We start from the raw sequence: 17,014 nt of genomic DNA, 5'->3' as shown, positions 1-17,014 counted from the left end.
GGTTGAATCTAAATAACAGTAGCCAATGCTGCCATCAAGGGAAAAAAAAAATCCTGAGTTACGTAGTTTTGAGACTAAATATCTGACTTTCAGTTTGAAGCGGTACAATGGATTCCACGTCACATTCGTTCTTGATTCAGGATATATATGAGTGTGCTAATGGTTAAAACTGTGTTTACATGAGGTACAAGCAGTAACATTTTCATTGCGATAAGAAAGTCAGTCCGTGCGCATTTCTCAGCGTGCACATTGTCAGGAACACTAAACCCACAGTGCCAGCAAACCTTTCGATAGCCTGTAGGTACTGCCATTGCAAATGTAATAGGTTGTTCATACACACATATGATACAGTTACTATCTCGTAATTAGGAGATAATTTGGTATTTCTTATTTACGATAACTGAGGATTTTTTTCCTTGGTGGCAACAATACGCTTTTGCAATAAATCATAGACTCTGCTTTCAAAATAGCTGCACCAGGCATTCGGATACAGAAAAACACAGGGATTTAAAATTCAGGAATATGAATGGCCAGTTGCTTACAGCTAGGGTTTTTACGTTTTCTTATTTAGCGATTTGTGTATCAATCTTTTAACAATTAATTAAAATGCTAACAATATGTAAAATAAAAACAACAGCACCGTTAAATGCTGGGGAGACGGGTAGTTTTTTTTTTACAATCAGATTCCAATCTCTAATGCTGTGTGTGAGAGCTTGTAATGTAAGTTTCCTTTTCTCACATTTTCTGACAACTATTCCAAAGGGGCACCCTGTCAACTCCTTATACTTTTTAAAATGTCTGCCTGCATGTTTGATTTTTGTCGTTTTATTTAGAAAAAGTTCAATATTGATCATAACTAAAGAAAATTAGGATCACGAATAAAAAAAGGGGCTAAAGATATGAGTCGCTCTTGAATCAGAGCTGGGTGACACGGGCTTCTGTTCTGATATAGTTGTACGAGAAGCAGGAGGAATCACTTCTCTCCTATGGAGCATGAGCTGAATCAGGAGGGAGACATTTCCTATACTCGTGCATATGTCAACGTTTGACCTACATCGTAAAACTAAAACTAAATTAAAAACTAACATTAAGTTGTCAGAGACATTCATTTATATACGAACAAGAGACAAAGTAATGATTCTACATTAACTTGTTCTACACTGATCAGACTAATTGAAATGTATGAAAGCCCGTTTCCGCCAGGGAGTTACAAAAAAACGCGCTATGGTATCGCAGAATTCCGACTTAGTAACTCACAACTCCGACTTTATATTTCACATTTGCAACTTCGAAATAGCCCATATTTCATTGTCTGTCCTTTTGTTATTGTAACGGATTCGGGTTCTAGCTAGCAAGACCCCGAATCCGTTACAATAACAAAAGGACAGACAATGAAATATGGGCTATTTCGAAGTCGCAAATGTGAGAGATAAACTCAAAATTCTGAGTTTTTAGGTCGCAATTCTATGATTCTAAGTCACAATTCAGAGATACCATACCGTAGGTTCTCAGTGCTGCGAAGCAAAAGCAATCTCTGGAAAATCAGACAAATTATTATCAGATCATGTCAAAAGCTGATCAGTATTTCTTTACTGGAAAACAAAGAAATGCTTGTATTACATATTTTAATATGACATGCAATTACACATGAAAAATAGTAAAATTATTTTCATTGCGGTACGTGTTGATAGATCAGCCCCCTCGATAAAAGAAAGTGTGGACGGACTTGTCGCATGTTCCGTACTCTGTCTGACAGCGAGTTTAACACACTGTCCTCGTAAATTAGAAACTAATTGAACAATAAATTAATCTGAGCAAATTTTACACCTGTGGGTGATTTAATTCTGTCGAAATTACGTGGAACTCTTCCGCTGAGCTCAGATACACACAGGAAAGTGTGCAGGCTGCTTCACGGAGTCCCGCCTCAGACTGGAAGCAGGTTTTAATTAGACGCTGAGAACAATCCGGGTCTCTGTATGTAATTGATTGTGTTGATTGAGCGGTAGTGTGACCAGGTGTGGTAGCAGGTCCTGCCAGTATAAAAACCTAGTCACCGCGTTCATACTTTATGTTCTCTTGCTTCAACACAGTTTGGTGGTTTATTTATTTTACTCCTGTAGCAATTTAGCGGGACGTTAATTTGGTGATGCGCTCTTTTCTTTTTGTGCTGTGCCTGTGCGCAGGGGCCGGGCTCCCCGCACTGGTCTCCGCCGGGCCGGCTGGCTGGGACTCTCGGGAATTGGCGCTCCAGGCCGACCTCCCGGCTCCTGAAGACGCAGCCCAGTTGGAGGACTTGAACCTGGCAGATGCGCCCTCCGAAGACCTGTCTGCAAGCGAGAACGACTCGCAGTCCTTGGCTCCCGACTTTCGCCGCCTTCCCGTGTCCAGAGACGCGTACTCGCCCTACTTCGACAAGGAGAAGATGAAGCCCGAAGCCGGCAGCCGCCCCTTACCCGCCTATATCAAGAGCGTTCTGTTTCCTCCCCAGCGAGGGCGGCAGCCGGCTCGCCCGGCCATCGGGGGCACCCGAGGAGTGGCCGTGTGGTGCGACTCCAGCAGGATGTACGTGAGGGTCAGTCGGCTCCTGTTCGGCTTCAGCTGTCGGCCATCGGAGGTGACCTTGGGCAACTGCAGCGTCAGCCGAACCACACGCAGTTACTTCTACTTCATCTACGGGCTTCACGAGTGCGGTACCGAGCGATCGGTAAGCGGGTCTTCATCTACAGGCAGTGTATCGACGTGAGCTGTAGGGCCAGTGTCGGGGTTGCCTTTCCTGGGAATATCCCTTCCTCTGTGACCCTGCAGGTTGTCCAGGGCCGCCTGGTGTACTCCAACACTCTCCGCTATGCCCCGCCCTCCTCCAGTGCACCTGTGCATCGCTTCATTCCCTTCTCTGTGCCGGTCAAGTGCTCCTACAACAGGTAGGCAGGGCTCTGCTGCTGAGAAGCCGCTAGGAAAGTGTCCAGATGCCCCTCATCCCCTCTGTTCTGCAGGTTCCACTACTCCTACAAGGTTGGCTATGTCCCCACGTGGGCCAGGAGAAGGACCTTCTTCAAGGACCTGAAGAACAAACACAGCTTTGTGCTGCTCACCACCAACTGTAAGCTCCTTGAGTGAGTGGCTCCTCCTGCCTGCAGGGGGTGTTGTGTGCAGGTGTAATGCTGCCTCTCTCTCTCCAGCCCGCTGGGTCCGGCTCTCTCCTAAGGATGAGTACTTCCTGGGTCAGCCCATGTACTTCCAGGCCACTGCCTACTTTGCCACAGCAGAGCAGAGGCTGTACATCCACTCGTGTTACGTAACGGAGAAACCAGACCAGCACTCCCAGCCCCGTTTCCCCGTGATCGACAACTTGGGGTACGGCCCCTTCTGGGAGGGGAGGTGGGCAGGAGCCCTGAGAGCCTGCAGGGGTTCATCCTTGTCCTTGTCCCCAGGTGCATGGTGGACAGCAAGGCAGATGGCTGCCTGTCCAGGTTTGTCCCCTCCAAGCAGAAGGATGTGCTCCGCTTCACAATTGATGCCTTCCTCTTCCAGAAGAAGCTGTCCAGGAAGGTACTGCTCTCAAAGGCTGCTCAGCCTTCTTGCTCTACTGATCCATTGTCTGCTTTTCCATCCATGATCTAGATGTGAACCAGACTGTGGCAGCTGTAGTGCCTAGAGCTGCCAGCTTGCCTTCACTGATGGCAGAAGGTCTTTCTCTGTCCCTCTATTGGCCTTGATCCCTTAATGCTGTGACCTTCCCTCTTGCAGCATGAAGTGACTGAGCTGTACATGCACTGTGTCATGGCTGTGGCTCCTGCTAAAGCAACACCAGGGACCAAGTCCTGCACCTACAACAGGGAGGCTAATAGGTACTTCTGCAAGGAGCCTGCTGAGGGTGCTCTGGGACATGCCAGGTTTAGGCCTCACCTGTCCTCCTCCTCTCCTCCAGGTGGGAGGAGCTGTATGGTGACCATGAGGTCTGTGCCTGCTGTGAGTCCAGGTGTACTGGCAGTTGGAATGAAGGTGGGTCTGGTTCTCTATCCCTTGTGGATGCATCTCTGCCCAAGAGACAACCATGCTTGGACAACTGAGGAATGATCCCGTGCTGGACAAAGGGACTGTTTAGATGAGTAGACTGTGGGTCTCTGGGTATAGCGGATCCCTCACTCCTGGGTGCTGCTTGTCCACAGGTACCAGGAGCCTGGTGACCAGCAGTCGGGTGGCTGTGGCACCAGTAGAAGCTCCTCTGGATGTGGGAGCTGACTGGACTGAGGATGAGGAGGGAGACCCTCAGAGCTCCAGTGAAGATGCTGAGAGCACCAGTGAGGATGTGGAGGGAGCAGATGACTTTGGAGATGTTGGCCAGTGGACAGGTAGGGTCTGGCAGGAGGAGCTCCTGTAGGGGTGGTGCCCTGCAGTGTAGCTGGTTTGTTCTCCTTCCTCCCCAGGTGCCTGAATGAAGGCTCCAGCCTGGCCCTTGTGACTCTCCTGCCTCCACTTGCCTTGTAATGGCAACATCTCAATAAAGCTGTGAAAGACCCTTCTGCCTGCCCTTGTTTCTTTATGGTTTGAGTGGGGTGGAGGAATTCAAGGGAAGTATTTGTGGGGGTTCCCCTTTCAAGAATGCTTCCCATATTGCTGCCAATGAGGACTGAAAATGGCTGGAGTAATAAAGCGTTGTACTGGGGGAAGATAGCCGCACTATTCCTTGGGCAGGGCAGTGTGACTTTTTTTTTACTGGGGGAGAGACAGAGGTGTTCAATATACTGGCAGTCCTCCTGTTTCCTAGAGGGGTAGTGCTTATGGAGTGTGAGTTGCTACTGTAGTGCCCAGTAAGAGTGAGATCTGATGTCCTATTCTAGGCTGCACAAACTGACTAAAAGAAACACAAGGAAGGGATTGTCAACAGGGGCTTGGTGTAAAGTAGGCCTTCCCTTCCTTAGCAGAGGAACAATTCTGGTGCCCAAACATCAGTGAATAAAGGTACAGTTAGAATCTTGGAGGTCTTGTCTTACGGGTGTTGGTTTCACAGTATTGGACAGTCACGGGAAGTATTAGGGTTGAAACTGGAGATCCCAGTACTTGATCCGGAAGACAAGTGTTCACAACCACCTCTACCAGCAGCACAGACTGTGTAGATTGAGACTGAATGCTTACTACACAAAGCCTCTCCACTGTTTCAGTGTCCCATGTCATGAATTTCAAGTAAATTCTAGTCTCCCGTTGTGACTACCTATAATTTGCACAAATCCTGCTGGCCCACTAACACTGCTAATTTTTAGCCCTACTGCAATGCCCTATTAAAGTTTCAAGGATTTAGGATAAACTATTTTATATAATGGTTCCAAAGGTGGCTTCGCAAAGCACTTGAAATAATTACAATAAGAATACACAGGATAAAACAATTCCAATAGACAGAGGAGACCATGGATGGTGGTACTAAGGAAAGTAGAAGCAGAGGGGTAAAGAATGGAACCAGTTCAGTAAAGGCTCTTCTACAGAACAAGGTGTTGAGTCTGAATTTGAAGGAGTTTAGGGAAGGTGACTCTGGTATCCTTGGGGAGAGAGTTCCAGAGCTTGGGGGCATAACAGGAGAAGGCCTTGTCACTCATACAGTGTAGACGGGCTTGGGGGACAGTTAGGAGACCAGAATATGAAGAGCGAAGGTTCTGAGGTGGGGAGTAGGGTGATAATAGATCAAACTGCTACTGAGGTGCAACTGAAATGTGACGGCATGTTCTACAATTTATGCAAGAAAGGGTAATGTTAAGCTTTTATGGACCGTTGGTACAACAGCAGTGCTCAAGGATTCATTTCTAATATTGAGGACAATGGGTTATATACCCATCGTTCTTACCAAAGGATCAGAGACCTTTTGCTATATAAAAAGACTCCTTTCCACCACTAATTTATACAGGTTTGGTTCATTTGGGTTTTATCAGTTAAACATTTAAGTGAAGTCATTGTCCTGCTCGCGGCCGAGCCCGACACACGGTACCGTCTGGTTTCTGTCGCTGGGCGCTCACCCTGCGGTCCATATGGGTCCTAATGGCCCAGTATATGGTAGTGCCAATTTCCCTAAGGAAACAAATACTCCACATTAGTCTGAATGCCACATTCTTCATTGGTCCCATTACATCACAGAAAAACAAAACTACTCACTCTTTAATCTCGTCTAATCCAAGACGCACCGAATATCACAGTCTTCTTTTAACACGCGTGCTGTGATTCCTCTATGTAGCAGAAATGACAACCGAGGAGCCGAGAGATTATTTCAGCATTTCGCGTCAGAACGGAAAACACAAACGACTAACTTGGAATGACTTGCTTTTGACGCTTTTCAAAGCGTTCTTTGTGCACGACGACTGCGCCACCAAGCAAACTACATAAATATGAGAAAACACGCAAGAGAGTTGTCACTCAGAGTGTCGAAGGGTCGATGTATACTGGGGCTCAGTTGAAATGCAACGTCAGGACTTTTCCGAATTATGTCACACGAAGAGAGCACAGCCCTTTCCGCCCTGCCGCGTGTGTCTCGGTAACTCGCTGTGGTCGTATAGTGGTCAGTACTTTGCGTTGTGGCCGCAACAACCCCGGTTCGAATCCGGGTCACGGCAGAATAGGGGCGTCTGCTTTTACTACTCGCACGAATGAAGGCAAAAAAAAAGCCAATCGACGTGAACGAACGGCGCTTTACAGAGGAGTACTGCCTGACTGGATCGTTGATGAACGACAGAGGCCACTCCGACCTCTTCTCGGTTTTCTTCAATGACTTACTAAGGATCTTCTTCACATTCGCCCATGCAGGGGAAGCCAGTTACACCAAAGCAAACGCAGGAAAGTGCATTTCAAGCAGAGACCAGGAGGGACTTGTTTACACCGAGAGTGGGCGGAGAATGGAACAATGCGCCCAGCCCTGTTGCTGGAGCCGATTCTTGATGAGCTCTTGGGCTCACTAAGAGGCCCCCGCTGGATGCTAATCTTTCTGTTGTTCTTGCAGGTCCTGCGCTGCTTTTGAGCCGACAGAGCTCGACCTGGTCTGTCGGCACAGCCCAATTGCAAATGATCGGCTCCGCGTACAGAAGGAACGTGCGTTTGGTACAAGAGTGCACGAAGGCACCGGAAATACATTGGGAACAAATGACCGGTCGCTCAAGACCTCTGTGAAGTACAGGAGCGTGCAAAACGAGGCTGTTTCCGCCCGGTCTCGAACCGGGGACCTTTCGCGTGTTAGGCGAACGTGATAGCCGCTACACTACGGAAACCTGTAGGGACTGCTGCTGGTGTCTCGCTTGCGTTTCGGGCTGAGAAAGGGACGCGTCACTTTAGGCAGGTGGCGCTGGAGAGAGGAACAAAGGGCGCGATGAAACAAAATGCCGAAACCCGGGATTGAACCAGGGACCTTTAGATCTTCAGTCTAACGCTCTCCCAACTGAGCTATTTCGGCAGTGCGCAAAGCCCACAGCCACCTGCTCCAGCCTTCCTGTGTTGTGGCATGAGCGCACCAAGAGTAGCGGGAGAGTGTTGCAGGAACGTCACTCAGAAGGAAAGCCACCCAGCTGCGCCCTCTGAGCTCTGTCCAGCGCATCTTCCTCGCATGGACTCCTGCCTGCGACGGGCAGGAAACAATTAGCAAGAACAGAACGACACGCCATGGGTGTCTCATGACCGCACCTTAGGTTGTGACACGTGCAGGTGTGAGGGGTTGCCGGGCTACTTTGGAGCAGAGCTTGGGCGGAGGGGGGGCGGGAAAGCAGACAAAGAGGTGACACCTCAAGGTCTGCACGATCACAGCTCTCCGCCGCCCCAGGCTTCCGCTCGATAAGCTACTTGACACACCCACCCCTCCTCACACAGACCGTGAAAAAGCCCCCGAGTGGGAGGGCTCTCTCTTCCTCCCAGGAGCTCTTGGACACGACACACAGACAGGGCGCGGGGAGCCGCCGCCTGCAAACACAGCTCCAGGCAGGACTCCACTCCGCAGGAGCCACAGAGCAGAGGAGATGAGGGCAGCTTAGCTCCTGTGCAGAGACCTGAGCTGTTGTTGCTGGGGATGCTGTCTTTTCTGCACTCGGGTAGGAGTGAATGTTGAGTTGCCCTTAGAAATGAAGCAGAACACTTCAACAGCACGGGTGTGTGTGTGTGCGCCCTGGTGATTCTGGGAGACAGATCGAACCTGGGCTAAAAGAGAGGGGGCTTAGCCCTCTTCCATTTGCTAGTTCAAAGTTGTACAACCCATTTGTATCTGCTAGGCGGCGCAGTCGTCGTGCACAAAGAACGCTTTGAAAAGCGTCAAAGGCAAGTCATTCCGAGTTGGTCGTTTGTGTTTTCCGTTCAGACGCGAAATGCTGAAATGATCTCTCGGCTCCTCGGTTGTCATTTCTGCTCCGTAAAGGAATCACAGCACGCGTCGGCTTCCAGCACGGTGGGTCGGGACACGATGCCGGGGGTCGGAGAGAGCGATGTCTTCCTCGTTAGTATAGGACCTGTCACCTGTCCCCACCTGTCACGCGGGAGACTGGGGTACATCAGGACGCGCATTGAAGTGAAAGCAGGATGCGCTGTGACATGCACTGTGCAGATCCCGCAACACTAAGAGGTGAGTGGGTCTGTTTGATCACAGCGCTAGGCGAATCCCCAATCCCCTTTTGTGCCTGGCGACAAAAGATGTCTGTTTCCGCCCGGTTTCGAACCGGGGACCTTTCGCGTGTGAGGCGAACGTGATAACCACTACACTACGGAAACGGTGGTAAGACGTGCCCAGCGGCCCAGCGCTGAGCTTCGCCAATGCGATTCAGCTGCTTCCAGTGCCTTTATTGGAGTGCGCTGATGGACCGTGCTCTCTCTCCAGAGACCAGCACGCCTGTCATGGACGGAGCAGGAAAGGCGGCGCCACATTCTACAGCCCTCTCCACGCAATCGACGAAATCGGGCTACTGAAGTGGAGAAAATCGCCTCTCCAGAAAGTGCAAATATCATCTTGGAGACTATAAATCCTATTGCCGAAGGTCAGCCCTGTCTACCAGAGTAACCCTCCCACAGCGATGATCAGCTCGTCTCACACGCGAGACGTTTCGGTTGGAAACAAGCGCCCCCTCTTCTCGCACGTTTTGCATGTTCGAGTAGTTTTAATGCGGCTCTTTCGTACACGGTGCTGATCTTTTGGAAAGCAGGAGGAAAAACCGAGTCAACCGCCTGGGTGAAATCCAGGAACCCTAACCGCTAGACTATATGGCAGCGAACAACCATGCTGTTCCCGGCATCATGCAAGCAAACTACATAACTATGAGAAAACACGCAAGAGAGTTGTCACTCAGAGTGTCGAAGGGTCGATGTATAATGGGGCTCAGTTGAAATGCAACGTCAGGACTTTTCCGAATTATGTCACACGAAGAGAGCACAGCCCTTTCCGCCCTGCCGCGTGTGTCTCGGTAGCTCGCTGTGATCGTATAGTGGTCAGTACCTTGCGTTGTGGCCGCAACAACCCCGGTTCGAATCCGGGTCACGGCAGAATAGGGGCGTCTGCTTTTACTACTCGCACGAATGAAGGCAAAAAAAAGCCAATCGATGTGAACGAACGGCGCTTTACAGAGGAGTACTGCCTGACTGGATCGTTGATGAACGACAGAGGCCACTCCGACCTCTTCTCGGTTTTCTTCAATTACTTACTAAGGATCTTCTTCACATTCACCCATGCAGGGGAAGCCAGTTACACCAAAGCAAACGCAGGAAAGTGCATTTCAAGTAGAGACCAGGAGGGACTTGTTTACACTGAGAGTGGGCGGAGAATGGAACAATGCGCCCAGCCCTGTTGCTGGAGCCGATTCTTGATGAGCTCTTGGGCTCACTAAGAGGCCCCCGCTGGATGCTAATCTTTCTGTTGTTCTTGCAGGTCCTGCCCTGCTTTTGAGCCGACAGAGCTCGTCCTGGTCTTTCGGCACAGCCCAATTGCAAATGATCGGCTCCGCGTACAGAAGGAACGTGCGTTTGGTACAAGAGTGCACGAAGGCACCGGAAATACATTGGGAACAAATGACCGGTCGCTCAAGACCTCTGTGAAGTACAGGAGCGTGCAAAACGAGGCTGTTTCCGCCCGGTCTCGAACCGGGGACCTTTCGCGTGTTAGGCAAACGTGATAGCCGCTACACTACGGAAACCTGCAGGGAGTCTCGCTTGCGTTTCGGGCTGAGAAAGGGAAGCGACACTTTAGGCAGGGGGCGCTGGAGAGAGGAACAAAGGGCGCGATGAAACAGAATGCCGAAACCCGGGATCGAACCAGGGACCTTTAGATCTTCAGTCTAACGCTCTCCCAACTGAGCTATTTCGGCGGTGCAGAGAGCACACAGCCACCCGCTCCAGCCTTCCTGTGTTGCGGCATGAGCGCACCAAGAGGAGCGGGAGAGTGTTGCAGGAACGTCACTCAGAAGGAAAGGAACATGTGACCGGTCGCTCAAGACCTCTGTGAAGTACAGGAGCGTACAAAAAGAGGCTGTTCCCGTCCGGTTTCAAACCGGGGATTTGTCGCGTGTGAGGCGAACGTGATAACCGCTGCACTACGGAAACGGTGAGAAAAGGGACCCACCGGCAGTGAGTATTCAACCTTATTGCATTACTGCTCCCACCAGTTGATATCAATTTAATTCCTAAGGGTTATGTTCTTGTTTTGAGTATCTCATGTAGAAGTTGTAAACAAGTTCAATTACGAAACGGTCGAAATGAATGATATACTTATGTCCTCTTGATATGTGTAACTCTTTGTAACTGAATGAATTTATATCTTTTGTATTCTGATAACCCTTACGATAAGATCTGTTAGGTTTGCATGCATATTCTATATATTAACAAATGTATCCTCGTGTATTAGTAACTGTGTGTGCGTTGTTTGAGTTATGTCGCATGGTTGGATTCTAAGACCATTAAAATAATCAATTTTGTGATTTACTGCCACAAAAATAATTGTCCCAGTAAATGCCCAAACCTCTACAGAACTGGTGCCTCGTGAGTGAACACTACAACAGTGTGTGATATCCTGTCCCAGCCTGAGGAGCAGACAGCGAGCCTGTCTCTTAATAATACTAATAATACAGTGTGTGATTCCCTGCCCCAGCCAGAGGAACAGACAGTGAGCCTGTCTCTGAATAATAATACAGTGTATGATTTCCTGTCCCAGCCTGGGAAACAGTGAGTCAGCCTCTCAATAATTATAATACAGTGTGATCTACTGTCCCAGCCAGAGGAACACACAGTGAGCCTGTATCTAAATAATAATAATACAGTGCGTGATCTCCTGTACTAGCCTGAGGAACAGACAGCGAGCCTGTCTCTCAATAATGATAACCTAGTGTGGAATGTCCTGTCCCAGTCTGAAGGACAAACAGTGAGCATGTCCCTCAGTAATAATAGAACAGTGTGTGATCTCCAGTCCCAGCAGGAGGAACAGACAGTGAGTCTGTATCTCAATACTAATAATACAGTGTGTGATCTCCTGTCCAAGCCTGGGGAACACTGAGGCTGTCTCTCAATACTAATTATACAGTGTGTGATATCCTGGTGTGATATCCTGCCCCAGCCTGAGGAACAGACAGTGAGCCTGTCTCTCAATAATAATAATACAGTGTGTGATCTCCTGTCCCAGCCTGAGGAACAGACAGTGAGCCTGCCTCTCAATAACAAGCCAATGTGTGATCTCCTGTCCCAGCCTGAGGAACAGAGAGTGAGCCTGTCTCTCAATAATAATACAGTGTGTGATCCTCTGTCCCAGCCTGAGGAACAGACAGTGTTATCTCCTGTCCCAGCCTGGGGAACAGACAGTGAGCCTGTCTCTCAATAATAATAATACAGTGTGTGATCTCCTGTCCCAGACTGAGGAACAGACAGTGAGACTGTCTCTCAATAATTATAATAATACTGTGTGAGCTCCTGACCCAGCCTGGAGAACATACAGTGAGCCAGTCTCTCTATAATAATAATTCAGTGTGGGATCTCCTGTCCAACTCTGAGGAACAGACAGTGAGCCTGTCTCTAAATAATAATAATACAGTGTGTGATCCTCTGTCCCAGCCTGAGGAACAGACAGTGAGCTTGTCTCTCAATAATAATAATACAGTGTGTGATCTCCTGTCCCAGCCTGAGGAACAGTGAGCCTGTCAATCAATAATAATACAGTATGTGATGTCCTGTCTCAGCTTGAGGAACAGAGAGTAAGCCTGTCTCTCAATAATAATAATACAGTGTGGGATCTCCTGTCCCAGCCTGGGGAACAGTGAGCCAGACTCTCAATAATCTTAATAATAATAATACAGTGTGATCTACTGTCCCAGTCTGAGGTACAGTGAGCCTGTCTCTCAATAATAATATAGTGTGTGACCACCTTCTGTGGTCTGTTTCAAATCCGCCCGCGATGAGACACCGAGGAGAAATGAAGAGCCCCAGTCGCGCTAGAAAATCACCCGGGAAAGAGACTTTCAATGTAGGAAAAAAAAGTCGTTAGTAACAGACATAATGTTTGTTTTGTTTTTTTAATCGCTGCAATGTGTGACTAAGCTCATACGACTAAGAGTTGCCCCCTTTGTCTAGATCTGGTAACCTGCTTGTCGCTGGTGGGCCAGATCGTGTCGCCCGTCACTACACTGGGGCATTAAGACCCACACAGACCGCAGGGTGAGTGCCCCCTGCTGGCCCCACTGAGAGGTCGTATCCCACCTCCTCCGCTCTCTGCGAAAAGCAGTATCTTCAGGCCCTGACATCCCACCCCTGCCACTCTCTGCGTAAATAAGTATCGTCAGGCCCTGACATCCCACCCCTGCCACTCCCTGCGTAAAGAAGTGTCGTATGGCCCTGACATCACACCCCCACCACTCTCTGCGGAAAGCACTGTCGTATAGCCCTGACACCCACCCCTCCACTCTTTGAATAAAGCAGTGTTGTCAGGCCCTGACATCCCACCCCCGCCACTGTCTACGTAAAGTAGTATCGTCAGGGCCTGACATCCCACTCCCGCCACTCTCTGCATAAAGCAGTGTCTTATGGCCCTGAAACCCTCCCCTCCACTCTCTACATAAAGCAGTGTTGTCAAGCCCTGACATCCCTCCCCTGCCACTCTCTGTGTAAAGCACTGTCGTATGGCCCTGACATCACACCCCCACCACTCTCTGCGTAAAGCACTGCCGTATAACCCTGACACCCACCCCTCCACACTCTGCGTTAAGCTGTGTTGTCAGGCCCTGATATCCCACCCCCACCATTCTCTGTGTAAAGCACTGCTGTATGGCCCTGACATCACACCCCCACCACTCTCTGCGGAAAGCACTGTCATAAAGCCCTGACACCCACCCCTCCATTTTTTGCATAAAGCAGTGTCGTCAAGCCCTGCCACTCTCTGCGTAAAGAAGTGTCGTATGGCCCTGACATCCCACCCCCACCACTAACTGTGTAAAGTAGTATCGTCAGGCCCTGACATCCCACCCCTGCCACTCCCTGCTTAAAGAAGTGTCGTATGGCCCTGACATCCCACCCCTCCACTCTCTGCATAAAGCAGTGTCGTCAAGCCCTGACATCCCACCCCCACCACTCTCTGTGTAAAGCAGTGTCATATGGCCCTGACATCCTAGCCCCGCCACTCTCTGTGTAAAGCAGTGTCATATGGCCCTGACATCCCACCCCCACCACTCTCTGTGTAAAGCAGACATGTTACAGACATTTACAACAAAGACATATTATAAAATATTGACATATACTGTAGGCGGCTGGAGCATTATTGGGAGACAGACTCACTGTTCCTCAGGCTGTGACAGGAGATCACATACTGGGCTGCCAGATCAACTGAGTTCCCTCCTCCCTCTCCCAGTAGGATTGGGACCCGTTGTGATTCTGGCAGGTGTGGGAACTCTGGGATTAGATTTCTGAATTTCGGGAAGAATGTTTCTCTAATCCCAGAGTATCTGTCAAAGTGCAGTAGGAAGTGCACCTCTGTCTCTATTTCTCCCCGCTGGCAGTGGGAGCACAGCCTGTCCTCTCTGGGCAGCCAGGTCTGCCTGTGTCGCCCAGTTTCTATGGCCAGGTTGTGGTCACTGAGCCTGTACTTCGTCAGGGTCTGTTTCTGTTTGTTATTTTTTATTTTGGTCAAATATTCAGCTAGTGTGTATTGTCTGTTTAAGGTTCTGTAGCATTCCAGTTTATGTTGTGTTTGTGTGTGTGTCCCAGTGTGTGAGATATTGCTGTTTGATCTGTGCTGTGATGTGGTTGAGTCTGGGTTGTGGTGCTCTAGCAGTGCTGTCCTGAGGCTGGTTAGTGTCGGTGTCACTCACTGCGAGTGTGATCTCAGCAGAGTCTCTGTACTCTTGGGACACTTGACTCACCTGTCTCTCTCTTTCTCTCCCTGTGCTGTCCCTCTCCTGCCCCCTCTCTCCCTCTTTGGACTCCAGCTGGAGGAGGTCCAATCACCACCTCCTGTGAGACAGAAGAAAAATAAGGTGGGTAATGCTCTGATCCTCTCTTTACATCTGTCCAGTGTCCAGTCAGTGTCCAGTCAGTGTGTCTGTATGAACCCCTCTCTCTCTCTCAGTGCAGTGTTCATGTACTGGAGTGTCCAGTCAGTGTGTCTGTATGAACCCCTCTCTCTCTCAGTGCAGTGTTCATGTACTGGAGTGTCCAGTCAGTGTGTCTGTATGAACCCCTCTCTCTCTCAGTGCAGTGTTCATGTACTGGAGTGTCCAGTCATGTGTCTGTATGAACCCCTCTCTCTCTCTCAGTGCAGTGTTCATGTCCTGGAGTGTCCAGTCCGACTCTTAACGTGACTCTCCTGTCTCTGCTTCAGAAGCACTGGTGCGTCTTTTTAAAGTCCCTGAGTTGCGTGTCGGTGGAGACAGATGATCAGGACGAGCTGATGGAGGCGGCGGAGACCGTGGGTCAGGAGAGGAAGAGCGAGGGAGAGGAGGAGCAGGATGCCGGGAAGGACAAGAAGAGGAAGAGGAGGTGCAGGTGAGCAGACAGGGGGACGCCGCCCGGTCATGTCTGTGATTCAAGGAGGAGTCTCCTCTTGCTGTTTGATGTCATGGTGACGTCTGTGTCTGTGTCCCTCACACCTGCAATAACAATATTCTTTCCAGGTTCCTTTCCTGGTTCTGTGCCAGCTAAGATCTGGACTGGACTAGACTGGACTGGAGTGGAGCTGAGGGACGCCAGACTGGACTGCACTGAAGCTGAGGGGCCCCAGACTGAACTGGACAGGAGCTGAGGGACACCAGACTGGACTGGACTGGAGCCTAGGGACACCAGACTGGACTGCACCGGAGCTGAGAGACACCAGACTGGACTGGACCGGAGCTGAGGGACCCCAGACTGTGCTGGACCGAAGCTGAGGGAACCCAGTCTGTGCTGGACCGAAGCTGAGGGACCCCAGTCTGGACTGCACTGGAGCTGAGGGGCCCCAGAATGGACTGGACTGAAGCTGAGGGGCCCCAAACTGGACTGGACTGAAGCTGAGGGACCCCAGACCCCAGTCTGGACTGAAGCTTGTAATTTTTGTTCTTTTGTTAAGCATCAATAAAAAATTTTTTAAAAAAATCTATTTAGCTTTCGTTTTTGGTTTTCTGAACTGGCTCCATCCCTCTGTTCTCCTCCCCACTGAGAGCTGCTGTGTGCTGAGCGGACTGGAGCATCATCCAGGTGGGGGCTGCACACTGGGGGGGCTGGAGGGGATCCCCCTGACCTAGGAGGAGCTCTGAGTGGAGGGTCCAGACTTATTAATTATTATTATTATTCGTGCTGCACTGGGCTTCAGTCCTGGCAGTGAGAGGGGGACTCTGTGATCAGTACAGATACTTATGACTGTATAATAATACAGTTTAATGTCGCATTTCTACTTTATTAGAGAGAGGCACTGAACATCCTGTGATGGACTGGTGTCCTGTCCAGGGTGTGTGAGGGTGTGTGTGTCCTGTGATGGACTGCTGTCCTGTCCAGGGTGTGTGTGTGTCCTGTGATGGACTGGTGGATCACAATATTAATTCTCCTCCTTGATTCCCTCCTTCATCGCCAGAGTGAAAGCGGGACACGGCAGTAAAAGCTCAGCCCTGCTGGTGGTGGTCCTCTCGGCCACACGGGGGCGCTGTGGCTCCACGGGGGGCGTTATGTTCCCGCTGGGAATCGCACCGACGCGGCGGAGTTCGTGAACGTCCCAGACACCAAGAAAACGAGAGAGAGAAAAAAGGTCGTTTTCGGGGTTCAAGAAGCAACCCCGAGATTCAGGGAGTTTCCCCGCTGAGCTTACTCTGCCAAAAACACGCAGGTTTTATTTTTTTCCCGTGCCCCCCCTCACACAGGCCGTTTCTGTAGCGTGAAGTTGTGTTTTTTTGCGCGGCGGTCGGTGAAGGGCGAAATTGTATTTATTTTTTTCCCACGGTTTGAAACAGAAACAGCCGGGTGGTGTTGTAGAGAGGTCGACGTGCCCGGTTTTCCTCGTCTGCGAAGCCCGTTTTTTTTTGGGGGGGGTCGTGAGGTCCCACGCAGCGCTCGGAAAAGAAAATGACGTTTCTTTTCCCCGCAGGACGGTGGGGGGGGGGGGGGAACCCGTGTTTTTTGGACGTGGCGTGGCCCGAAATTTCCGCCCTTGGGCGCTAGAGGGGGGTGGAGTTTGGTCTTTCTTTGATTTGGGGGTCGGCGGGGGGGGGTCTAATTTCACTGAACCAAACCCCACGGAAACCCGTGTTGGACGTGGGGGTGCTGAATGCGCCCTCGACGTGATTTTGTCTTTAAATTCAAGTGCAGCTTTTGTAAGCCTTGGGCCGGAAACAGCTGGACCCGTTTCCCCTGCCTGTCCGAGGTGGCGACTACCGGGGTCGTACAGGGACACCCGGCTGGCCGCCGAGAGTTGGGAAAAATAAAATGTCCACCCAAAAAAAACAACAACCGTGAAAAATGACGGCCATTTTTGTTTCACGGCCGAGCCGTGAGCGCGTCGGGGGTGACGTCACGGTGGCGTCACAATGAGCCGCCTGACGTCACAGAGCGGCGGATTCTAGCGGGGGCGGCGCCG

The 17,014-nt window shown here is 50.3% G+C and overlaps 1 protein-coding gene and 4 non-coding genes across 5 annotated transcripts; 1 reads left to right on the top strand and 4 right to left on the bottom strand.

The window, feature by feature from the left end:
* Positions 1–2,060: 2,060 nt before the first annotated feature.
* Positions 2,061–4,519, top strand: LOC148663354 (zona pellucida sperm-binding protein 3-like). Its single transcript, XM_088633037.1, has 8 exons — positions 2,061–2,704; positions 2,806–2,921; positions 2,994–3,100; positions 3,180–3,354; positions 3,432–3,549; positions 3,748–3,848; positions 3,929–4,002; positions 4,170–4,519. Exons 1-8 carry the CDS (start codon positions 2,147–2,149, stop codon positions 4,379–4,381), a joined length of 1,461 nt encoding a protein of 486 aa, XP_088489163.1. The 5' UTR covers positions 2,061–2,146; the 3' UTR covers positions 4,382–4,519.
* Positions 4,520–7,171: 2,652 nt separating this feature from the next.
* trnav-aac (transfer RNA valine (anticodon AAC)) lies at positions 7,172–7,244 on the bottom strand. Its single transcript has one exon. It is a non-coding gene; the product is annotated as a tRNA-Val (tRNA).
* A 109-nt stretch (positions 7,245–7,353) lies between these two features.
* On the bottom strand, positions 7,354–7,426 carry trnaf-gaa (transfer RNA phenylalanine (anticodon GAA)). The gene has a single exon. It is a non-coding gene; the product is annotated as a tRNA-Phe (tRNA).
* A 1,225-nt stretch (positions 7,427–8,651) lies between these two features.
* trnav-cac (transfer RNA valine (anticodon CAC)) lies at positions 8,652–8,724 on the bottom strand. The gene has a single exon. It is a non-coding gene; the product is annotated as a tRNA-Val (tRNA).
* A 1,510-nt stretch (positions 8,725–10,234) lies between these two features.
* trnaf-gaa (transfer RNA phenylalanine (anticodon GAA)) lies at positions 10,235–10,307 on the bottom strand. The gene has a single exon. It is a non-coding gene; the product is annotated as a tRNA-Phe (tRNA).
* Between the last annotated feature and the right edge of the window lie 6,707 nt (positions 10,308–17,014).

The sequence above is a fragment of the Lepisosteus platostomus genome, chromosome 5 (genome assembly GCF_059453375.1).
Source record: "Lepisosteus platostomus isolate fLepPlt1 chromosome 5, fLepPlt1.hap1, whole genome shotgun sequence".
NCBI lineage: Eukaryota > Metazoa > Chordata > Actinopteri > Semionotiformes > Lepisosteidae > Lepisosteus > Lepisosteus platostomus.
This window is presented reverse-complemented; position numbering and strand designations above follow the sequence as displayed.

Coding starts and splice junctions, on each gene's coding strand:
- LOC148663354 (XM_088633037.1), top strand. CDS start 2,147: ATGCGCTCTTTTCTTTTTGTGCTGTGCCTGTGCGCAGGGGCCGGGCTC. Junction 3,550..3,747: donor AGAAGAAGCTGTCCAGGAAG/GTACTGCTCTCA, acceptor TCCCTCTTGCAG/CATGAAGTGACTGAGCTGTA. Junction 3,849..3,928: donor TACAACAGGGAGGCTAATAG/GTACTTCTGCAA, acceptor CCTCTCCTCCAG/GTGGGAGGAGCTGTATGGTG.